This window comes from Lobosporangium transversale, assembly GCF_002105155.1.
Source record: "Lobosporangium transversale strain NRRL 3116 chromosome Unknown BCR41scaffold_6, whole genome shotgun sequence".
Classification (NCBI taxonomy): Eukaryota; Fungi; Mortierellomycota; class Mortierellomycetes; order Mortierellales; family Mortierellaceae; genus Lobosporangium; species Lobosporangium transversale.
Window position 1 is genome coordinate 315,739 of NW_019028984.1, and position 19,195 is coordinate 334,933.

The window sequence follows — 19,195 nt, forward strand, 5'->3', positions numbered from 1 at the left end:
GCTGCTTCTGTTTTACATATGCCCCCATATCATCCTGCATAAGGAACCTCCTGATGCTCGATTTACTAACCTGCACTCCTTCCTCAATTGAACAAGTTGTTGGCCATCTTTTAGGGTCTCCAATACACCCATGTCAAAAAATCTTGATTAAAGCTGTTTTGTTTTCTTAGTGACTTTGCAGGGTCGGCCCCTCCCCCAGCACTGGAATACTTTCTTTGCCTCTTTTCCTAATCCTTTGAGCTGAGGTAACAGATATCCCTAAACTCTTTGACACTTCTCTGCAAGACTTTCCCTGACGAAGTAGAGCAGTTGCATTTTGGATAGTTGATTTGGATAGTGATTTCATGTTATGATATGACAGATATGTAGAGTGTCGCTTGGTGTATCAGTGGTGATGGTGCTATAAAGAAAGAATAAAGAATAAGAGAGAAGTAAGGGATGGACAAACCTGACATGTACTTTTTACCAAAACTGATGCAATGAGACATGACTTTTCAAATGGCGATTATTTCCTAATTGCGTCATTGATGAGAGCTGAGAGAGATGAGAATGAGAATCGGTGATGTTAGGGAAGATCATTAGAAAGGAAAAGGAGAATGAGGAATGGATGTTAAAAAATGCATCAGTTTTGGCACGCACTGCACCATGTAGACCCATATAGCGTATACGATGATTTAATTTACCACTCACGTGGGGCAGACGATATCTTATAGTATATAAGATGTCGTCTGTCCAGAAATAAAGACCCCTCTCTTTGTCCTATTGAACTTTGGTTCCATATACATAGTAAGCTATATCAATTAGGTTAAAACATTGCACGCACCATAGACCACAAACGTTAAGCAAGGGGTAATGGATGTTTAATGCATTACTAAATAAATTATGGGTTCCCTTATCAATTAGGTCGCTGGACTGTGGACCGAGTCGCCATGGATTACGACAAGTAATATTTTCCAAGAATGTAACCTCAAGATGGGCAACGGAGAGAAGCTATTAAGAGAACGTTGTAAGATTATTGTCATATTCTTCCTCTATACAAACTGATGAATGTCAAAGAGTGAAATGTAAAATTCTCTCTAGTATGCTTATTTGGTTGCCTGGTCGGGTATGGCAATGAGGATTTTTTAAACTCCTTTGATAAAGGTGTAGTAGAGGAGGGGGTACGGCTCTCAGTTCAAAGCATGAAAATATAAATATCACAGCAATATGGTATATGAATCCTTATATCTGTTCATTACCAGTAACCATGTCTGCCCCCTCCCATAAATCAATTAAGCCTCTCCCTCTCGACAATGACAGAAGCTTGAACATCGGACAGAAAGTAGAAATCCTGAGAATATGGGATAGTGTTACGTCCTGAGGCTAGGGAGTGTACCCAAATGGAGCACTCCCCTTTTTATTCATAGATCAGAGCAATTAGTGACGGCTATGTTGGAGCCTATATAAGGCTCCGACCTAGCTAAAATAATAAACAACTTTTGATCTCCTTGACTTCCGACTTACCATAAAATATTTCAGATAGGGCATGTCGTAAACTACAACATCGAGCTTAAAGGGGAATCTGTGTTTGAACCGACAAAGAAAGTGTTCTGCAACTGCCACAGCATCACAGTGGGAATCCTCAACCACATGTTGGCCAAAAGAGAGGAACTTCTGAAAGTTCCTCTCGGTCAATCTTCCTCCCAACATCGCCTTCAAAGCAGCTCTAGATCCTTTTATCCGGTTGAAGAAGGTCTTTTTACCACCATTGAGCATATCAGGCGCGAGCTCCTTCTTCCTATCGATAACTTGGGTGTGCAGCTCATGGGCGGCGCAATCTATGCGCTCCTTGAGGCTCGCGTGGGTAAACTTGCCTTCAAGAAGCCCAAATTTTCGAACGGCTGGCTAAAAGGCTTCAAGGATCGGTATAGTCTCCAAAGATATAGCCTGAAAGGAGAAGCGGCATCAATAGACATGGAAAGGATCCATCCACAACTAGAGAATATTAAAAATATCCTCAGTCAATTTAAACTAGAGGATATCTACAATTGCGATGAGACTGGTCTCTTCCTTCAATCCACGTCCAACTGGACTCTGGATTACGACAAAGTCTCCGGGACCAAGGTGCGGAGCACAAGAGTTTCGATTCTTTTGTGCACAAATGCAACGGGGACTGACCGATGCAAGCTCTTTATATTGAGTAAGCAATTCTTTTTTTTTTTTTTTTTTTTTTTTTTTTAAAAAAAAAAAAAAATCAACTCATTTTTTCTTGTTATTGTAGGCGAGAATTTGCCGCAAGGTTTCAAAAATGACGAGCCGCTTCGCTCAAAAGTTGAGGTCCTGCCTTGGAGATCAGGCAAGCAAGTTGACACAGGTATCTGGGAAACCTGGCAAGAAGAGTTCGAGCAGCTCTCGAAAGAGTCTCAGGACACACTTACAACGCCCTGGACTGATAAAAGGCCAGATTACATGAGATCATTAATTTTTGAAATCTGGCTGCTTCGATTCCAGCTGAAGGTCGCGGCCCAAGATCCCCACCGCCGAGTCGCTTTGGTGTTGGACAATGCCCCGAGCCATATGCCGAGAGATTTTGTGCTTGATCAACTTCGCAATCTGCATATTGTGTTCCTTCCTGCAAATTCCACAAGTAGGACACAGCCCCTCGATGCTGGGATTATAGCTGTGTTCAAAAGGAACTACAAGGCAGAATGCCTCCAGGAAACCTTCTACAAGCGCCAGACTGCAAGTCTGCACGAGAGGACAGCCGCTATTGCACGGAGGCTTTTCATTGACAACCTTACGGGATGGACACTTATTGCACGCGTCTGGGATAAAGTAAAACCACAGTCGATTCGGAATTGCTTCGCACATGTTGACATATTCTGTGATGAGCAGAAGTTTGATTTCAGAGGCTCAATGGATCAGACTCGAGACCCAGATGTTGCTAGTGCCATAAAATATATACGATAAAGCCTTCGTACTGCTGCTGTTTCCAAGGCAACAGAAGGCCTTGATCCAGAGAATGATTCTTGGTATGACGGACAAGAGTCAGGCTCAAATTCAGCTCAGTTCTCCTTTGCCTCTGATGAAGAAATGTTGGGACTGTACAAGCTTTTAGATGGGTCCCGCTCCATCTGCGAGTATGTTGACTCAAAGTTAAAAGACCATCGCTTCATGGGATTCTTTAACTGTGAAGACGAGACTAGTATGGTGAACGATTCCATGGAGCTTGAAGAAGAGAGTGTGAATGATGATGATTACGAACCAAGTATTTCCTCCGATTACCATGTCGTAGATGAACATGGCCATAACTTGTCGCCGGCGAAGAAGGAGCTCCAGACGCGTGGAAAGAGTTATCCCTTTTATGAAATTAGCCGCCTGGCATCGCCTGAAGCTATGGACTTTGATAATGATAGCCTTGCCGAGGATGTTGCAGAGCCAGATCCTAGTATCGATCTTCAGGACCCATACATCCTCATGGATACTGTAGCCCTGTTAAGACACCTGGGCCATGAGGATGAAGGACAAAGAATGGAGATCATATATGACTCTACGATCGATAAGGACAGGGTCTGCATCAATGAAAGTTATTTCAAGCAGCGGCGACGATGGCATGAAGATGAAAGAAAGAAGCTGCGAGAGTCAGCGCTTCAGTTGATAAAGGATGATCAAAAGATCTGTGGAAGATATCCAAATATAGGAGCCAGCGTTCGCTTGATGGGGGATCCCGCACGATCATCGCAACTACCAAATCGGATACAGCGCGCGTTGATTCCAGCCCTTGCCCCAGCCTCAATCTCGACCCAGTCCCCAGCTGCAACCACGGCCACATTCTCGCCCTCATCCTCGTCATCATCTTCAATTCCCTCGTCCTTGTCCTCACCTACGCCAGCACAGCCACTAAATATAGGTCGTAATAAAAGTGTCTTTGTTGTTTTGCAAGTGGACAATAGGGTAGCAGTAGACACGCTCTGATGTGATAAAGTTATTTGAGTCAATATAGCGTTCCCACTAGTATCCTTGCTTTAAGGTATCTGGAGGGTAATCCTGGTTGTCGTTTAATAAGTAACGTCAGCACCGGTTTTTTTTTTTTTTTTTTTTTCATATCATCACACACTCTTTTTTTCACACTTCACATCCACATCACCAAAGATCATTACCGGAACGCCGATTGTTTCTACAGTAAATGATCTCACTCTCGAGGGGTAAATCCAAGTTGATATAGATGACACTGATGAATCAGAAGCTGTGCACTATTCTCTGTTATCTATTCCCTGTTCTCTATTCTCTGTTCTAATTGTTTGTTGCTGTATTTCCAAGCCATTACAACTGTTGGTGCTGTTCCAAATTCCGACTTGCCAGCTCGGCCTCGAATGACTTAGGCAGAGCCATTACCACTGAGCTGGGCCACTTCGCGTGGCCGTCCAGGTTCAGAAAGGTCGATGTCTCTGTCGGCTACAAGTAGTGCCTATTGATTAGACCTACTATGTATGTCTGTTGTTCGAGGTGCTAGTGAAGGCACCGCATGTTTAGTGCTGAATGATTGGGCATCGGACCTGTGCTGCTTCGCGTGGCCATCCAGGGTTCGAGACATAGTTCAGCTTCTGCTTGCGAGCTGCTTTCTTAGTTGAGCTAGCGGGGTCATTTGTAACGAGTTGTGACAAGGGTGACAAGGGTGAGTTCAACACGATCACCTCGATGTGATGACAGTGATGATTGATATTACCTTTGTGGTATCCTTTCTAAACATTATCTTGTTTACTTCTCCAAGCCCTTGCTCTTTTCTGGGACCCATAGATGACAATTGCTCGATTGGTGCCGACCCGCATGCCTGAAAATAAAGCAACCCGTTACTAGAAGGGAATGACATCAAGGATCCTTTTGGTCAAGAACAGTGCTATTAGTACAAAAAATACCATACAATAAATTGATATATCGAAATATAAAACAAAACGCAGTGTTTAAATGTCCCACTTTTTAGATGTTATTATTATTATTATTAGCATCATGACTTTTTTGCATTCCCAAAACATTACCTGACTATGATTTACTTTTATGGAGATGAAGACTTTCTAAAATTCAGCGAGTTCCTTCCTGTGCAAACCTATAGAATCTGATAACTACCCAAAAAGATTAGCCTGTTTTTTCTAGTGCGTTAGTTCTTCCTACCAGAGCTAATAGTCAAATGAAGTGTCACTATCAGTTTCCATTTTAGGCAGAGTGTCAAGCAGGACTCCCCTTCGCCAAAAAAAATCATGGTGTACGTATCTTCAGTGAGAATAGGTTATTGAATAGAAAGTAAAAAATAAATTGAAATGTGCTCTAAGCCAATGATAATCTTGGAAATATAACAAAACTTGACAATTTTTTGATTTGCAATCCCCCATAGCACTCGACTGTATGTCGAAATGTTGCTAGAAGTAATGGAAAAGTAAAGATACCAGGCGACGATGATCTCGCTTAACTTGCTCGTTTGTTTCTTTCATTCTTTCTTGGTTTGGCTTGGATGAAATTTGCCATTTGCACGATCGGATCTACTGTCCAAAGATGACAATGCTGCTGTTATGATTACATCGTGTGTTTTGAGCTTGTGTACCTGATTTTTAGAGACAGGGGTGTTTAGTATGAAGAAGTAGGGCTCACATTTTCCTCTTTCTCTTTTTTCATATCCATCTGTGAGGTGGCATCATTCCTCTGAGGTCTAAAGAGCAAATGAATGTGCGTGCATGTTGCGGTCAGTGCTTTTTTGTCTTTTAATTGAGATGGATGATATAAGAGTGCAGTTAACATACAAGTGAGAGCATATGGATGTAGTTGTACATGCTTCTCATTAACACACATTCATTTCATTCTTCTTTTCATTCCTTCCTTTCATACCCTTCTCTTCTTGTGTCCCTCTCTCTTTTCAAGTCACTGTGACTCCCTCCCACTTCCCTGCTTCATAAAGGTTCAGAGAGAAAAACAAGGCTGTTAGAGCGGCTTAAACTGCCTTACCACTTTTAATCCTTCCTCCTCTTTCAAATCCTTTCTGTAATCAAATGGATGGAGAATTTCAGGGTGTCACCCGCATCTCTTTGACCCCCGCCGAGGAAGCACTTGTTCCCCGCCCCCATTCCTCAGCCTCGCAAGTCGCAACTGCTTTGCCTCCAGGATATGGATACGGGTATGGAAATGGTCGTCGCGGATCTGCCTTGCAGGCGGTTCCGGCCTCGGCTTCGGCCTCACAATTGCACCTGCATCACTTACATCATCACCAACCACACCATCACCAGCCTCTGCGTTCACAACTATCTCGCAAACAACAAAATAATCATCCTTATTCTTCTGGTAGTCAAGGATCTCGTTCCCGAATCTTTTCCTTTTCATTCTCCTCGTCCTCCATCAACACCCGTCCACAACAGCAGCAACAACAATCACCATCGTCTCCATCCTCTTCCACCCCATCATCTCCTTCTACACCCACCAACAATGCTTTTAGCTCGACTCATGCTGAACACTCTGCAGCAGTTGAAATCGAGTATCCACAAAACCCGCAGGATTCGTATTACCAGCACCAGTACCCAACACCAGTATATTCATCTTCGCCTATCCGTGCGTCCCACGTTCCCAATGCGTCTGTAACTTCATTAATTTTGGGACTACCCCCTCGCCGATCCCTTACGCTCTCGCCTCCATCTCAGTCCAACGACAACAACGACCCGTTGGACAACGGTAACAATAGTGCACTCTCGCTGCGAAGATCCTCTCTCATGCCCTTCCCTACGTATTATCCTCAGAGTTCTATACATAGTACTAGCCCAACACTACACCCACCATTGCAGCTAGCTCTGAATCAAAGGCATCAGGAGTCATGGGGAGGTACAGCAGCAGTAAGCTCTTTCCGAGTTGAGTCACCCACGCCGCTCTCTGACTCTGAAAGTTCGGAAGAGCAGTTCAGTGATGACGGCGAAGAGGATAGGAAAGGAAAGAGGACAAAGAAAAAGAAGCAAAAAAAGATTGAAGAAGGAGATGAAGAGGAAGCCAAATATGTAATGGGCAATCACGGTTACGGGCCGCGCCGTTCGAGAAGCAGAGGTATACTCGGTATAGCAACTGGATCCACATGCACACTACCAAATGTGGCAGAAGAAGGAGCTTACCAGACCAGAAGTAGCGTTGATTCATATGAGTATAGGATGCAGCATCAACAGCAACAGCCAACTCATCTAACGGAGCATCGTCGTAATCGCTCATCGTGGCGCCCTTCATTATCATTGATCCGACAGGAGAGTTCGTCTTGCAACGTCCATCCATTGGAGCAAGGTCAAAATAATAACAAAAGTTATCCCCAAAATGACCAGAGCCGCGTTAGTGAAGCTCATATTTTTATTGATGATCATCCTGAAGGAGGAAGAAACATCCAGCCATTGTCATCATCATTATTACAGACAAAAAATGGCAAGAGAATGAAAAAGAAAAAGAAGGGTCGCACAAAGAAAACACAAAAATCTCGGTCACATTCAGGCGGCAATGCAAATGAAGCAATAGTAGAGTTACCTCACCTGGTTGATGTACTTGAAAAGAGGGCCCGATACCCTTTAGGGTATGAGGATTTTGAGGCGTTTTTACGATGCCATCAAGGCGTTGAATATCTTAACTTTTGGGCCGTAAGTCTTTCTTTCTCTTTTTATTTGAATAGCTCTCTCCTTCAAACATAGCAAGGCCAGGAAAAAGAATGATGCCTCTTTCCTATCTGATGCATTTTTGTTTTTCTTTTTTTTTCTTTTTTTTTTTCTAGGACGTGACTGCACATGAACAGTTATGTAAGACGTTCAGAATCTCGGAGCGTAGGCTCCAGCGAGAGCAGCAACATGGAGGGCGAGCTCTGACACGCGAGAGAAGAGGGTATCATAGCAGTCGGGCCTTGGCTGGCAATAATAGCGGTGGAAGGACATCCTTTGAAAAAGGACAAACTCTATTGAATGAAAGCGGTGATGTTGCAGCAGTAGACTCTGATATGCACGAGCGTGAACAAGATCGTATTTCAATAGATCCGCTCGGAAACTTGAGGAGTGCTAGGAAATCATCAACTGCAATTGAGTATCTTGGAAATGGTATCAGGCACAGCACCTCACAGCAATTTTCCCCCACAACGCCGTCACCGCTTCTGCAAAGCCAGCAGCAACAAGAACCTGAGATACTTCAACAGACACAGCATCAAAAAGTAAACGAAGGCCCTTTCCCTCGTCGATCGTGCGAAAGTACTTTCCCATCATCTAGTGCACATAATGCTATCCAAGACAACAGCATTGGTCGACCAATGATGATACATAGCTTTAGGACAATTGGTATTGAGGACGTGGAGGAATCAGCACTACGGATCTATCGCAAATACTTGGTCCAGTTACGCACTGCGTCGATGATAGCCGAAGAAGAGAAGGCTCGCCCTATCCGAGCCGCAGCAACAATAACAGACCTAGGCTCCAAGACAGAGAGAGGGGCAGGCATTGCAGCAACAGGAAATGAGGGGCTGAGCACATCATCCCATCAAAGACGCGCAGGCAATGATGGAGATAGAGTGCTTTTTGGGCCAGGTTGGGATGGATATGCGGAGCAAGTCATTGCAGAATGGAATGAAAAATGGAAGAGTAGAAGGAGCGCTGAGGCTAGGAGGAGGAAGTCTAGACGAGCTTCCCGTAGGCATAATGGCGCTAATGCTCTACAGAACCCCATGGGTGTTGAAGGACATGATCATTCAACACATGGGAAAGAGGGGCGAGCTTCTCCTACAAACCGTGTCACCATCGGCCACAATGACGTCGTTTTGGACGTAGACGTGGAAGAGAAGGGTGAATCGCCAGGCGCAGACGACAAGGGTAATGATTATAGCGCTGTTCCCAACAAAAAAGAAGCTGCCACTGCAGAATCCAGACGCCCCAAATTAGAGCGTAAGGCAACATCCACTGGTATCACAGCCTTCTTGTCGAGGCTTTTGAAGTCTGAAACCACCGTCATGGAATTGCCGACGCTGACTATCAACACTACGACTGTTGAGAAGGACTTTGGTGAAACAGATGACAGTGATTACGATGAAGATGATGAGTATGATGACGATGAGAGCGATAGATATGATGGGGATGAGGATGAGGATGAGGATGTTAAAGATGGGAACGAGGATGATTTATATCGACTTTACGCGCCGATCATGTCATACCTGCAAAGTAACACCACAGAACGACCATTGACCGATAGTTCAATTGCAGGTTATCCTCCTGTCCCTGAAATTGGTGCTAATGGATCAGCCATCCAGGCTCAGAATACTACTTTAGTTAATACTCTTTCGCCCATAAATGAAGCTTTGCTAACAACAGCACTTACACCGCCCCAAGGAGTGGCACCTTCAACATCGGATTCAGCAAATACAAATGTAGTAGACGCAATGCCATTGCCGTTACACTCGATTCCAAAAATCGACCCTATTTCTACAGACATTGATCAACCTACTATTACGGCTTCTACCATGGCTCCGTTCTACCTTCCACTTGAATGTCGCCATCGAATCCATACACAAGTCTTACAACAAATGCAGGAAAGACAAAATGGACTTTCGTCGTCGACACGTACAGAGAATAACTTTTCGCTATTGTTTGGGCCAGCCAAGCAGTTTGTGACAGAAGTGGTACTTCGAGATTATTACTACCCGCTATTTCTGAAATATGTGCAGGATCAGAATCTAGGACTATTACATCAAACTCATGTCAATAACCGGATCAAGCAGCATGGACTGTTGACGCTAGGAATTGGTTTATGGGCCGCTGTGTTAACGATCCAATCGCTGTTAGCACTGGGCATACTGGGCGGACCTGGATATGGAGGTTGGAAGTCTCCGTGGGTATGGGTTGTAGGAATCTTAGGTGGGTGGCCGGGCGCAGTTTGTATAGTCGCAGGGCACACAGGGTTCTCACCAGTCTTGGGCCTCTTGGGTAAAATGTAAGTTTACTAGAAGGTGATATTATACTACTGGGTATTTTCTTCTTTGTTTGCTGAAACTGAAAAAATAGCATGTCACTTACAGGCGTTCTTCTCTTTCTTTTTTTTTTTTTTTTTTTTTTTTTTTCAATTAGAGCTGTGGACAGACAAGTCTTCCGGACACGTGCGATCAAGGAAACGCTGATTCGAAAGAAGCATCGCCAACAGGCCATTTGGATATTGTCAGGTTGCCTTTTTTGGTCCGTAGCCGCCACTATTATCTTTGCTGTTCTTCCACAACCAGAGGGTGAAAAATAATGTAAATCTACTTCTGAACATTAATGTAAATATACGCTTATAAATTCGCTCGCATAAAATCCCTCGAGGAGATAGCATATTCTGATTGATGGGATGGGTCATTAAGCAGAATTTGGAAACTGCAGTCATTTTTAGTACATGTATTCTGGAAGGACATTCTCATTCTGACAGCTCCGAATCGCTTTCTTGCAGCAGCCAGTCAAACGCATCGTCCCAGTCATCTGTTCTCTTTTTTATTATTATTATACGCCACTTCGAAGAGTCTTCAAGCACCTTTCTATGTCAGAAATAGTACGAGACTTTATTCATTTTAGTGACATGTCATCATCGTTCTCCAGAGGACAGTTGCCTCGTCCATTCCCTACAAAGAGTGATGATATAGTCCTCTGGAGGGATAGTACAAGACAGCTATCCAGCTATCTATAATGATGTTGCCTCATTCTGCCTCTTCCGGAGTAATGCTATTGTAACTGTGCGCACCTCATTCACCACACACGGGCAAGATGACCAACATTCCACAGAGTAGACGCGTCGCGTGTAGCTATTGACTTCACGTGACATAATGTGTCTATTTAAGGTTTGTTTCTTAGCTTTTCTCTACTTTTTTTTTTTTTTTTTTTTTTTTTTCCAACCAACTGAATAACATTGCTCTTTCCTTTTCCAACTAATTGAATACTTCACCTTTTTCTTTCCCAATCAACTGAGTACCTAATTGTTTATTCAGAAAGAAAAATGCATTCCATCGGAAAACGCAAAGAAGCTTCAGACAATTCTACTCAGCATGACATTCAAGTGACAAAAAAACAACGAAATGAAAAGACACAAGGACAAGAAGAAATAGAAGATAACCAGTGTAGCATGACAAACCCGAGCACAAATGTAACAACAGCAACAATGGCTGCCCCATCGTCAACAATTGCGGTATCACGCTCGGTTATCACCTCAGGACTTGTCCCTCGCCATGTTGCTGTTAAAAAGACCCAACCGAATCCAATCAACAAAAATATTGGTGGCAACAACAGTGGCGCCAAGCATGACGGCAGCAAAGCCTCAACAACTTCTACTTCTGGGTCAAGTGTCTTCCGTGCTAAAGACATTATGAAGAACTATACCCCAATGACCCCGTCGTTGTCAAATGCCAATACGGCTAATGGCGCCTTGTCGTCCTCATCGCGGACGCGAACATTCAAGTACGACAAAAGCAATTCTAACAGAGTGCACAGAACGTTTATACGTGATCCAGCAACTTCAAGCGCTTTCACCATATTATCCTCTCCATCATCCAATGGTATCAAAGTGGAAGAAACATGGGGATCTCAACCAGACTTTGTACCCCAAGCAAAAGATAGTGAGGTGACTTCAAAATCGGATCGGAATGGCACGACTGTTATCGATATACATTCTTCTCACGATGCAACACCAACAACCCCATCATCAGCAATGGCGCCATCGAGATCAGTTAAAGCCACTGCTTCACAACCTGATCACGTTATTCGGACTGATGCTGTAAAGAATCCAACAACTTTGATCAACGCAAAGCCCATTGTTGTTCAACCAGCAAATTCTCACTCAGGAACATATGCCTATCCTTATGGCAACTACCCAAACTACTATGAAAAGCGATCTCATGAGCAAGAAACATCCGAAAGAGATAGTAAGCGTGCGAAACATTATGCAAATAAGGGTTCTAGCTCTAAACCTAAAGCAGAAACAACAATAACAGCGGCAGTGGCAATCGCGCAAACACCTGCATCGACATCTTCTATTTTTATGTCCGGATTCAAAACAATAAGAGGGTTCAAAGAGCAGCAACAACAGCAGGAGAATCAGCTGCAGCAAGGACATCTGCCAGAGCAGCGGCCGCCACATAAGCGCAATGACCGCTGGGCGAGCATGCCATCGCTCCTATTCCCGCCCGGCTCAAGCTCTAGAGGCTCTACGAGCGTTAACGAGCGTTCAAGCGGGGGCAAAAAGGAGATGACGATACAAGAGCTAGCCAAAGAGACAGATCTACGACTTGAATTCTTGGACCCAATTTGGTTTCGAGACAAACGTGTGCTAGACATTGGGTGCAATGCTGCTCTTTTAACAACATTTATTGGTATGGAGACCGACTTTTTATTATTATAATTATTATTCACCTTCAAGGCATGAATGTTATAAATTAAAAAAAAAAAAAAAAAAAAAAAAAAAAAGAGTTCAAAGACTAATAGCAAACGGTATTGCATTGTCTCTTTTTTCTTTTTTTTTTCACTTTACAGCTTTGCATTACAAGCCGCGATTGATTCAGGGTGTTGATATTGATCCAAGCCTTATTGGAAAAGCACAAAACCTTGTCCTCAAAACTTTTTCACAGCTGGCGCCAAAGGTCTACAAGCAAACCAAAGATGATATTGATAATGATACCAGTAATAGTACTAGCGGTAGCGATGACAGCAGGAATGTAGGTGGGGACATACGATATGAAGCTTACTTTCCAAAGTCCATGTACTGGCTACACGGGTTTCTCCCAATCCCCAAGGCAGAGAATCCTCAGCAAGAAGCTCTGTTCCCCCACAACATCGAGCTACGAATAGCAGACTGGGTAACGGAGGAGAATGATCAAGAGGCAAATGCTGAGCAATGGGATGTCATTCTCTGGTAAGGGAGTCTAAAAAAAAAAAAAAAAAAAAAAAGAAAGAAAGAAAGAAAGAAAGAAAGAAAGAAAGAAAGAAAGAAAGAAGAAAGAAAGGGATTATATATTTTTTTCTGTCACAAATGTTTTTATTTTATTTTTTTATTTTTTTTTTATCCTTATCTTTTTCATAGCTTGTCGTTAACAAAATGGGTTCATTTGCATCATGGGGATGAAGGTCTGAAAAAGTTTTTCCAAAAGATCTACCGTAGTCTATCTCGAGATGGAATCCTCCTGTTGGAACCACAGGCATTCTCTACCTATTCAAAACGAAAACGTATCACAGACGAAATGTTTGAGACCTATCAACATATTCATTTCAAGCCAGATCAGTTCCAAGAATATTTGCTGGGACCAAAGGTCGGATTCAAGGAATGTGTCCATTTAGGCCATTCCGGCGGCGCTGCTGCCAATTTTAACCGCGATATCTTTTTGTTCAAAAAGTAAAATATATAAATAAGTAATAACAATAGTAATAGCAAAAAAAAAAAAAAAGCCATTTAGCAATTAATAAAAAAGGATGTCGCATAAATCGCCTTTATTCATTTAAATCTGTGTGTTACAACTATATACAGCTTTATTTGTTTGTCTTTGTTTTTATTGGCGATATCCGCTTCCATTGCTGTTGCTGTTGTTGTTGACGTTAGCAGCTGAGGAAGGAGGCGCGCCAGCGTTGAGAGCCGTGTTCTTGCCATAGTAACGTCCGTTTTCACCACCATCCATCAAACTCTTGTATTGTTGTTGTGCTGCAGCGACTCCTGTCAAGGCACGTCCTTGTGCAGTGGACATGTCATGCTCATTGTTATCTTCTGTCGTGGTATCTTTAGTACCATTGGCGCCTGATGACTTTTGATGACGATGCTGGTAATGTTGTGGCAACCTGATCTGCATGGTCGAAGGAGCATCTAGATCCAATTCATCCGCCAGCTCAGAAGGGATCAAGCCATCATCCTCATCATCATGTCCATCCATTCGGTACTGCAAGTACCTCTCCCTATCACTGGCAGACATCTTTGCAAACGTTAGTTCGGTGTCAACCCCTTCCAAGGGTGTTCGGATTCTAGGAGATCCTGGAGCAGATCTTGGGATCGGAATCTTCTTCTTTGGTCCTTGTTCACTGACCAACAACTGTTGGGTTTCCTTATCCAGGTTCGAGAGGACAAAGTCATCATCATCAAACGAGTCTGGGTAGGCTCTTCGGAGAGCCAGTTGACGGGCCTTGATATATTCAAGTCCCATGCGCTTCCAGTCCAAGAGATCTGACAGGCGTTCAGTTCTGTTACGTTGATTGATACGTTGACGACGAGATTTCTGACAGAAGACCAACATTTGGTCTGCAAGTTGTTGAATCGATTCCTCGACCGACTTCATCCGGCGGTCGACAATGTAGATTCCATATTCTGAAGAATCGACAATGTTATCATCCATAAAGCATCCAAAGCCAGACAGGTTGGTAGTGATACTAGGGACTCCCATGACTGTACATTCAGCAGGTGTATAGCCCCAAGGCTCATAATACGAAGGAAAGACACCCAAATGACAACCTCGGACAAATTCTTCATAATCCAATCCAAACAATGGGTTGTTGGAGTTGAGGAATTCGGGATGGAACACAATCTTGACTCGATCAGAAGGATGGTTGAACAAGCCTAGGCGGCGTAGTTGAATCAAGACCGGGTCTTTGCTATCGTCCGCCATGTTATGGGTCACAATCGGAGGCAATGTTGAGCGTTTGAGAGCAAAAGTACGGCGTTTCAACAGGATTTCATCCTCGCTCGTCAAGAACTGAGTCGTCGCCACATCGCCGCCACTGAAAGAAGCAAAAAAAAAAAAACAGATGTAGAGTCAGAAGCAGAAGCGGAAGCAGAAGCAAAAGCAGAAGCAGTAGCAAGAATTAAAAAAAAAAAAGAGAGAGAGAGAGAGAGGGATGAATACAAAAGCATAGCAAAGTCTAGTAAATCAAAAATAACTGAAAAAATATTGGATGTTTTTTTCTCTTTCTTACCGAGAAGCCTTCTCAAAAAGACGGTTTTCCATACGCTTAGAAATATCATGGACAGTCTCCTTAAGCTGCTTGACCACAGCTTGGCCCTTCAGCGCCTCGACAGTATACGAGTGTGTTTCTGCAGGGGTGATAATGAATGCAACCACTGTCATGGGTGAGTTGGTGGCTTTGAGCTTTTCATTCAAACCTATTTGTTTCAATAAATATGTCATTGTTAATAATTATGAATGTATGGCATGCAAAAACAGTAATAATGATAATAATGATAATAATAATAATAAACAACTTACGCTGAAGGGATTCAATATACATGTCAATGCCCTTGTTGCGGTATTCATATCGACCAGCTGTAAAGAAATACAGTGTGTTCTCTAAATCAAAGTCATAATGGCCATAGAAGTGTCCTCGCACAAAGTCATGGATACGTTCCTTCGACACTGCATGCAAGTTTTGGAACTCATGCATGGCTGAGAACTTGACCACATTCAATCCGTTGGGCAGTACACCATCTAATGAGAGAATAAAAAAATAAAGAAAAAAATATCTATTAATAAATTAAACAAACATACAAACATGAAAGAGAGAGAGAGAGAGAGAAAATGAAAGGAGGAAATGATGGCAAATGAATCTACTACAGTCAGGGGAAAAGAGAGGCTAAAAAAAAAAAAAAAAAAAATCGCGTTTTCCTTGCATTGATTACAATTAATCATTGTTTGATGGATATTCCTTGCTCATTAATCCCTTCCCACATCCCATACATGCAGGTTCTTTTTTTTGCATTGACATATAAGCTTTTTTTTTTTTTTTTTTTTTTTACCTGGCTTGCGTTTCAATAGATGCTCGGCTTCATAGGCGGTGATATGTGAGACTGTGGTGAAAACATCGCAGCAATGAGTAGCAGCACGTTCGATACAGTATCGGTGATAGATGCCTCGTTTGCCTGCTTCATGATCGACATCAAAGTTCCTCAGGTTGTTGTAGAAATCAACGGATCCAGCACAGAGGTACCGACCTAATAGGGTGGCATGGGTCGTGAAGATGGTGGTGACGTCAATGTGACGCTTCCGACATAACGCGATACCTACACCTGCGAGCCATTCATGGAAGTGAGCGATCACCGCCGCTTTTGTCTCATGGGCCACGAACTAGTCAGTCATACGATAACATACGAGAGAGAGAGAGAGAGAGAGAGAGAGACGAAATGAAGAAAAAAAAAAAAAAAAAGTTTGCATTAGAACACAGACTATCCTTCCTTGGGCATAGTGTAAGAATATTCGAAGGGCATATACGATAGTGGATAAAGTTCTTGACCTAATTAGTGCGCATGGATCCTCCCCTCTTCCCTTCAATTGATATTTAGGGCATAGAAAGGATCGATTTGACGTGATGATGCAAAAACAAACACACCCAACAAACCCTTTCTCACTCTTCTCCATCACCATTATCAATTGTCATACACGAAGAATGTGTACAGATACAAAATAAAAATAAAAATAAAATAAAACCCAAATCCAGCAGCATGAAAAAAAAAAAAAAAAAAGAAAAAAGAAAAAGGATATAGGAGAGCCGCGTTAGGTGGTAAATTGCATCCGGCAGTGTGTTGGTTGCTTATCATCCATGTGTTACTATCGCCCGCAATCTTTCGGTTGGGGGGAAGTAGATAGGATAGGATATAGTTTCAAGGTGGAGTGAGGATAATAAAATGGTGAGCAATATGTAAATGAGGATTTGTGATCACCTAACTAAAATGAAAAATCTTGTAATCCGATAACAGTGCTTTCCCACGAAATACACAAAAAAAAAAAAAAAAAAACTTTTCGCCCATACAGTTAAAGGAAGACAAAGGGGAAGATATCATTCGATGTAATAGAAGGACTCCATCCAGTCAATCCTCTTGCATTCTCGGCCATTGTCTCTCACTCTATATTTAAGCTCTTATTGGTTTCAATGATCACTCAATATGAATCCTTTTTTTTTTTTTTTTTTTCTTCTTCTTCTTCTTCCTCTTCTTCTGACTTACCTCTCCCAAGAACCAGGCAACAAGATAACCGAACAAGATGGCTTCGTTTGTCTCATGATCATTTGGTGGGGAAGGGATTCCGGCCACGTTCCAGAGATCGCCCTTCCACTCATCCAATTTGTGATAGACCGATCCAGTGTCGAACAAAAGGACCTTGGGAGCACCCTCAATCAACCAACGACCATAAAGAAATTTGACACCACGTTCCTTCATTGATTCGAGTGTAAGTCTCAGCTCGGGCGTGTCTGGTTCCAGGGTCTCGACCTCGAGAGGGGCAGTCTTGTAGGACAATGGTCCGATCATTGTATAACGATCGCCATATTCATGGCTTGTGACTGGTGCCTTTGATTTGAGCACCGTGTAAATTCCTCCGACTTTTTTAAATGGCAAAACGAGTGTTTATCAGTCAGATCTCTTTTTTTCCTTTTTTTTTTTTTTTTTTTTTTTTTTTTTTTTGGAGTAAAGCAAAAGGTTCTTTTTATAGACTGGTGAGTGTTCCTTTACCCTTGTTAGCAACCTCCCATGCAATCTCAAAGAGGAGGGGCTTGTGAACGTTTCTTAATTCGCTCATGGTTCAAAAAGTTGTGAGAAGGAAGGTTGGAGAGGTAAATGAATGAATGAATGAATGAAATGGAGAAATGGGGAAGAAGAGAAAAGAAATAAACGAATGCGGATAGAAGACAAAGAAGGAGGAAAGAAAAGGAAGAGAAGAAAAAAGGAGAAAAAGGTAAAAGAAAGAAAAGATAAAGAGGTCAGAATGCTGGACCAAGACAGACGAACCAGGCTAGATTAGATAGCCTCAACGGAGTTTGTTAGTTTGTAAAGTATATAGTATATGTATAATATATTTATCTAAGTAAGTTGGAGATAATAAAGTTATTTGCTCAATGACGACAAGTCAAGACAACTATAAACTCTATGCACATGACATGCAGCAAACAAAGAGGCCCATGCATTCCTTCACTTTTAGCTATCAGTTTATAACTTTATAAACTTGTAAACGCGTAACAGTAATCGTAATCGTAATCGTAATCGATCGGCTATACACACATACAAATATCTATGATATCTATGTATATATTAATATTATCACTTGTAAGACTTCCTTCCCCTCAAAGTATTGTTTTCGTGTTTCCATGTAAAAAAAAAAAAAAAAAAAAAAAAAAAAAAGTTCTCTACAATTGTGTTTATATCCAAACTTGTTGGGAAGAAAACATCTCATTTTTTCTCATGATGACACCACGCAGTGGTTTTTATTTTTCATATTATAATTATTTTTAATATCAATGTTATTATATATATATCTATATATACATATCACTTATTATTATCATATTACTGTTTTTATATACATATTTACGCTAGTCCAAGTCTAGTCTCAAATTTAGACGCGTTCTTTTTTATTCTTTCAAAAGAACTAACTAGAAAAAAACAACCCGACTGGGCCTTGGTGACTTTGCTGTGCTGCTAAAAAAAGAAACATGTCGTTTTCATTTCACATTCATTTATCTACACACAGACACACACAAATATGTATATTTATATAAATATACACATATCACATCACACATCACATATGATTGCATGCTAGTTTACTAGGTAGAGAGTAAAATAGAAAACTTTCCTTTACGCGTGACGATATAAAGCAGTCTAATCTCTGCTACTATGCTCTTTTTCTTAATCTTTTTTCTTCTACAGACGAAGACTAGCTCTTGATTGATTAAAGCAGGAAGGTCTTTTTCTTTGAATGAAGAGAAAGAAAGAAAGAAAGAAAGAAAGAAAAAAAAGGAAAAGTAGAAAAAAAAGGAAAAGTAGAAAAAAAAAAAAAAAAAAAAAAAGTTAAAAAGGTTTTTGCTCCGCCACAAAAGTCATGTGCGCGTCAAATGTTTAACAGAGTAGGGTAGAATAGAGTAAGAATAAGAGCAAGAACAAGAATAAGAGTGCGAGTGCGAGTAAGAGTAAGAGCAAGCGTAAGAGTTGGGATCGGCAGTAGGTTTATCACCCTTTCTGGAAGAATAAGAGAACGAGAGAACGAATTAGATTTAGAGGATGGTACATAAACTCTTTTTTTTTTTTTTTTTTTTTTGGATTTATACATGTTCATGTTCATGTTCTGTTCATAATTTCGGTTCACTTTGTGCCAAAGACTTGTCTATCCGATGTACATCTGCTGACATATATACATCCTTCACACTAAAAGGATGAACCGAATGAAGAAAAATAAAAATAAATAAATAATAATAAAAAAAAT

General features: G+C 41.8%; 3 protein-coding genes across 3 annotated transcripts; 2 read left to right on the plus strand and 1 right to left on the minus strand.

Moving 5' to 3' along the window:
- Window positions 1-5,855: 5,855 nt before the first annotated feature.
- On the plus strand, window positions 5,856-10,295 carry BCR41DRAFT_419619 (hypothetical protein). Its single transcript, XM_022029787.1, has 3 exons — window positions 5,856-7,625; window positions 7,757-9,948; window positions 10,083-10,295. The coding sequence occupies exons 1-3, from the start codon at window positions 6,018-6,020 to the stop codon at window positions 10,243-10,245; spliced, it is 3,963 nt and encodes a 1,320-aa protein (XP_021884393.1). The 5' UTR covers window positions 5,856-6,017; the 3' UTR covers window positions 10,246-10,295.
- Window positions 10,296-12,222: 1,927 nt separating this feature from the next.
- On the plus strand, window positions 12,223-13,366 carry BCR41DRAFT_300839 (Bicoid-interacting protein 3-domain-containing protein; the record flags this gene model as incomplete). Its single annotated transcript, XM_022020597.1, has 4 exons — window positions 12,223-12,346; window positions 12,507-12,653; window positions 12,714-12,885; window positions 13,054-13,366. 4 exons carry the CDS (start codon window positions 12,223-12,225, stop codon window positions 13,364-13,366), a joined length of 756 nt encoding a protein of 251 aa, XP_021884394.1.
- Window positions 13,367-13,432: 66 nt separating this feature from the next.
- BCR41DRAFT_347675 (glycogen synthase) lies at window positions 13,433-17,692 on the minus strand. Its single transcript, XM_022023139.1, has 6 exons — window positions 17,449-17,692; window positions 16,945-17,318; window positions 15,742-16,069; window positions 15,215-15,433; window positions 14,925-15,111; window positions 13,433-14,729 (listed from the first exon to the last, which is right to left on the minus strand). Exons 1-6 carry the CDS (start codon window positions 17,513-17,515, stop codon window positions 13,517-13,519), a joined length of 2,388 nt encoding a protein of 795 aa, XP_021884395.1. The 5' UTR covers window positions 17,516-17,692; the 3' UTR covers window positions 13,433-13,516.
- Between the last annotated feature and the right edge of the window lie 1,503 nt (window positions 17,693-19,195).

What these genes read in the sequence shown, in the direction of transcription:
- BCR41DRAFT_419619 (XM_022029787.1), top strand. Translation starts at nt 6,018, where the DNA reads ATGGATGGAGAATTTCAGGGTGTCACCCGCATCTCTTTGACCCCCGCC. An exon ending in AATATCTTAACTTTTGGGCC is followed by an intron (nt 7,626 to 7,756) that starts GTAAGTCTTTCT and finishes TTTTTTTTCTAG; the next exon opens with GACGTGACTGCACATGAACA. An exon ending in TTGGGCCTCTTGGGTAAAAT is followed by an intron (nt 9,949 to 10,082) that starts GTAAGTTTACTA and finishes TTTTTCAATTAG; the next exon opens with AGCTGTGGACAGACAAGTCT.
- BCR41DRAFT_347675 (XM_022023139.1), bottom strand. Translation starts at nt 17,515, where the DNA reads ATGAGCGAATTAAGAAACGTTCACAAGCCCCTCCTCTTTGAGATTGCA. An exon ending in TCTATTGAAACGCAAGCCAG is followed by an intron (nt 15,434 to 15,741) that starts GTAAAAAAAAAA and finishes TTCTCTCATTAG; the next exon opens with ATGGTGTACTGCCCAACGGA. An exon ending in GTATATTGAATCCCTTCAGC is followed by an intron (nt 15,112 to 15,214) that starts GTAAGTTGTTTA and finishes TGAAACAAATAG; the next exon opens with GTTTGAATGAAAAGCTCAAA.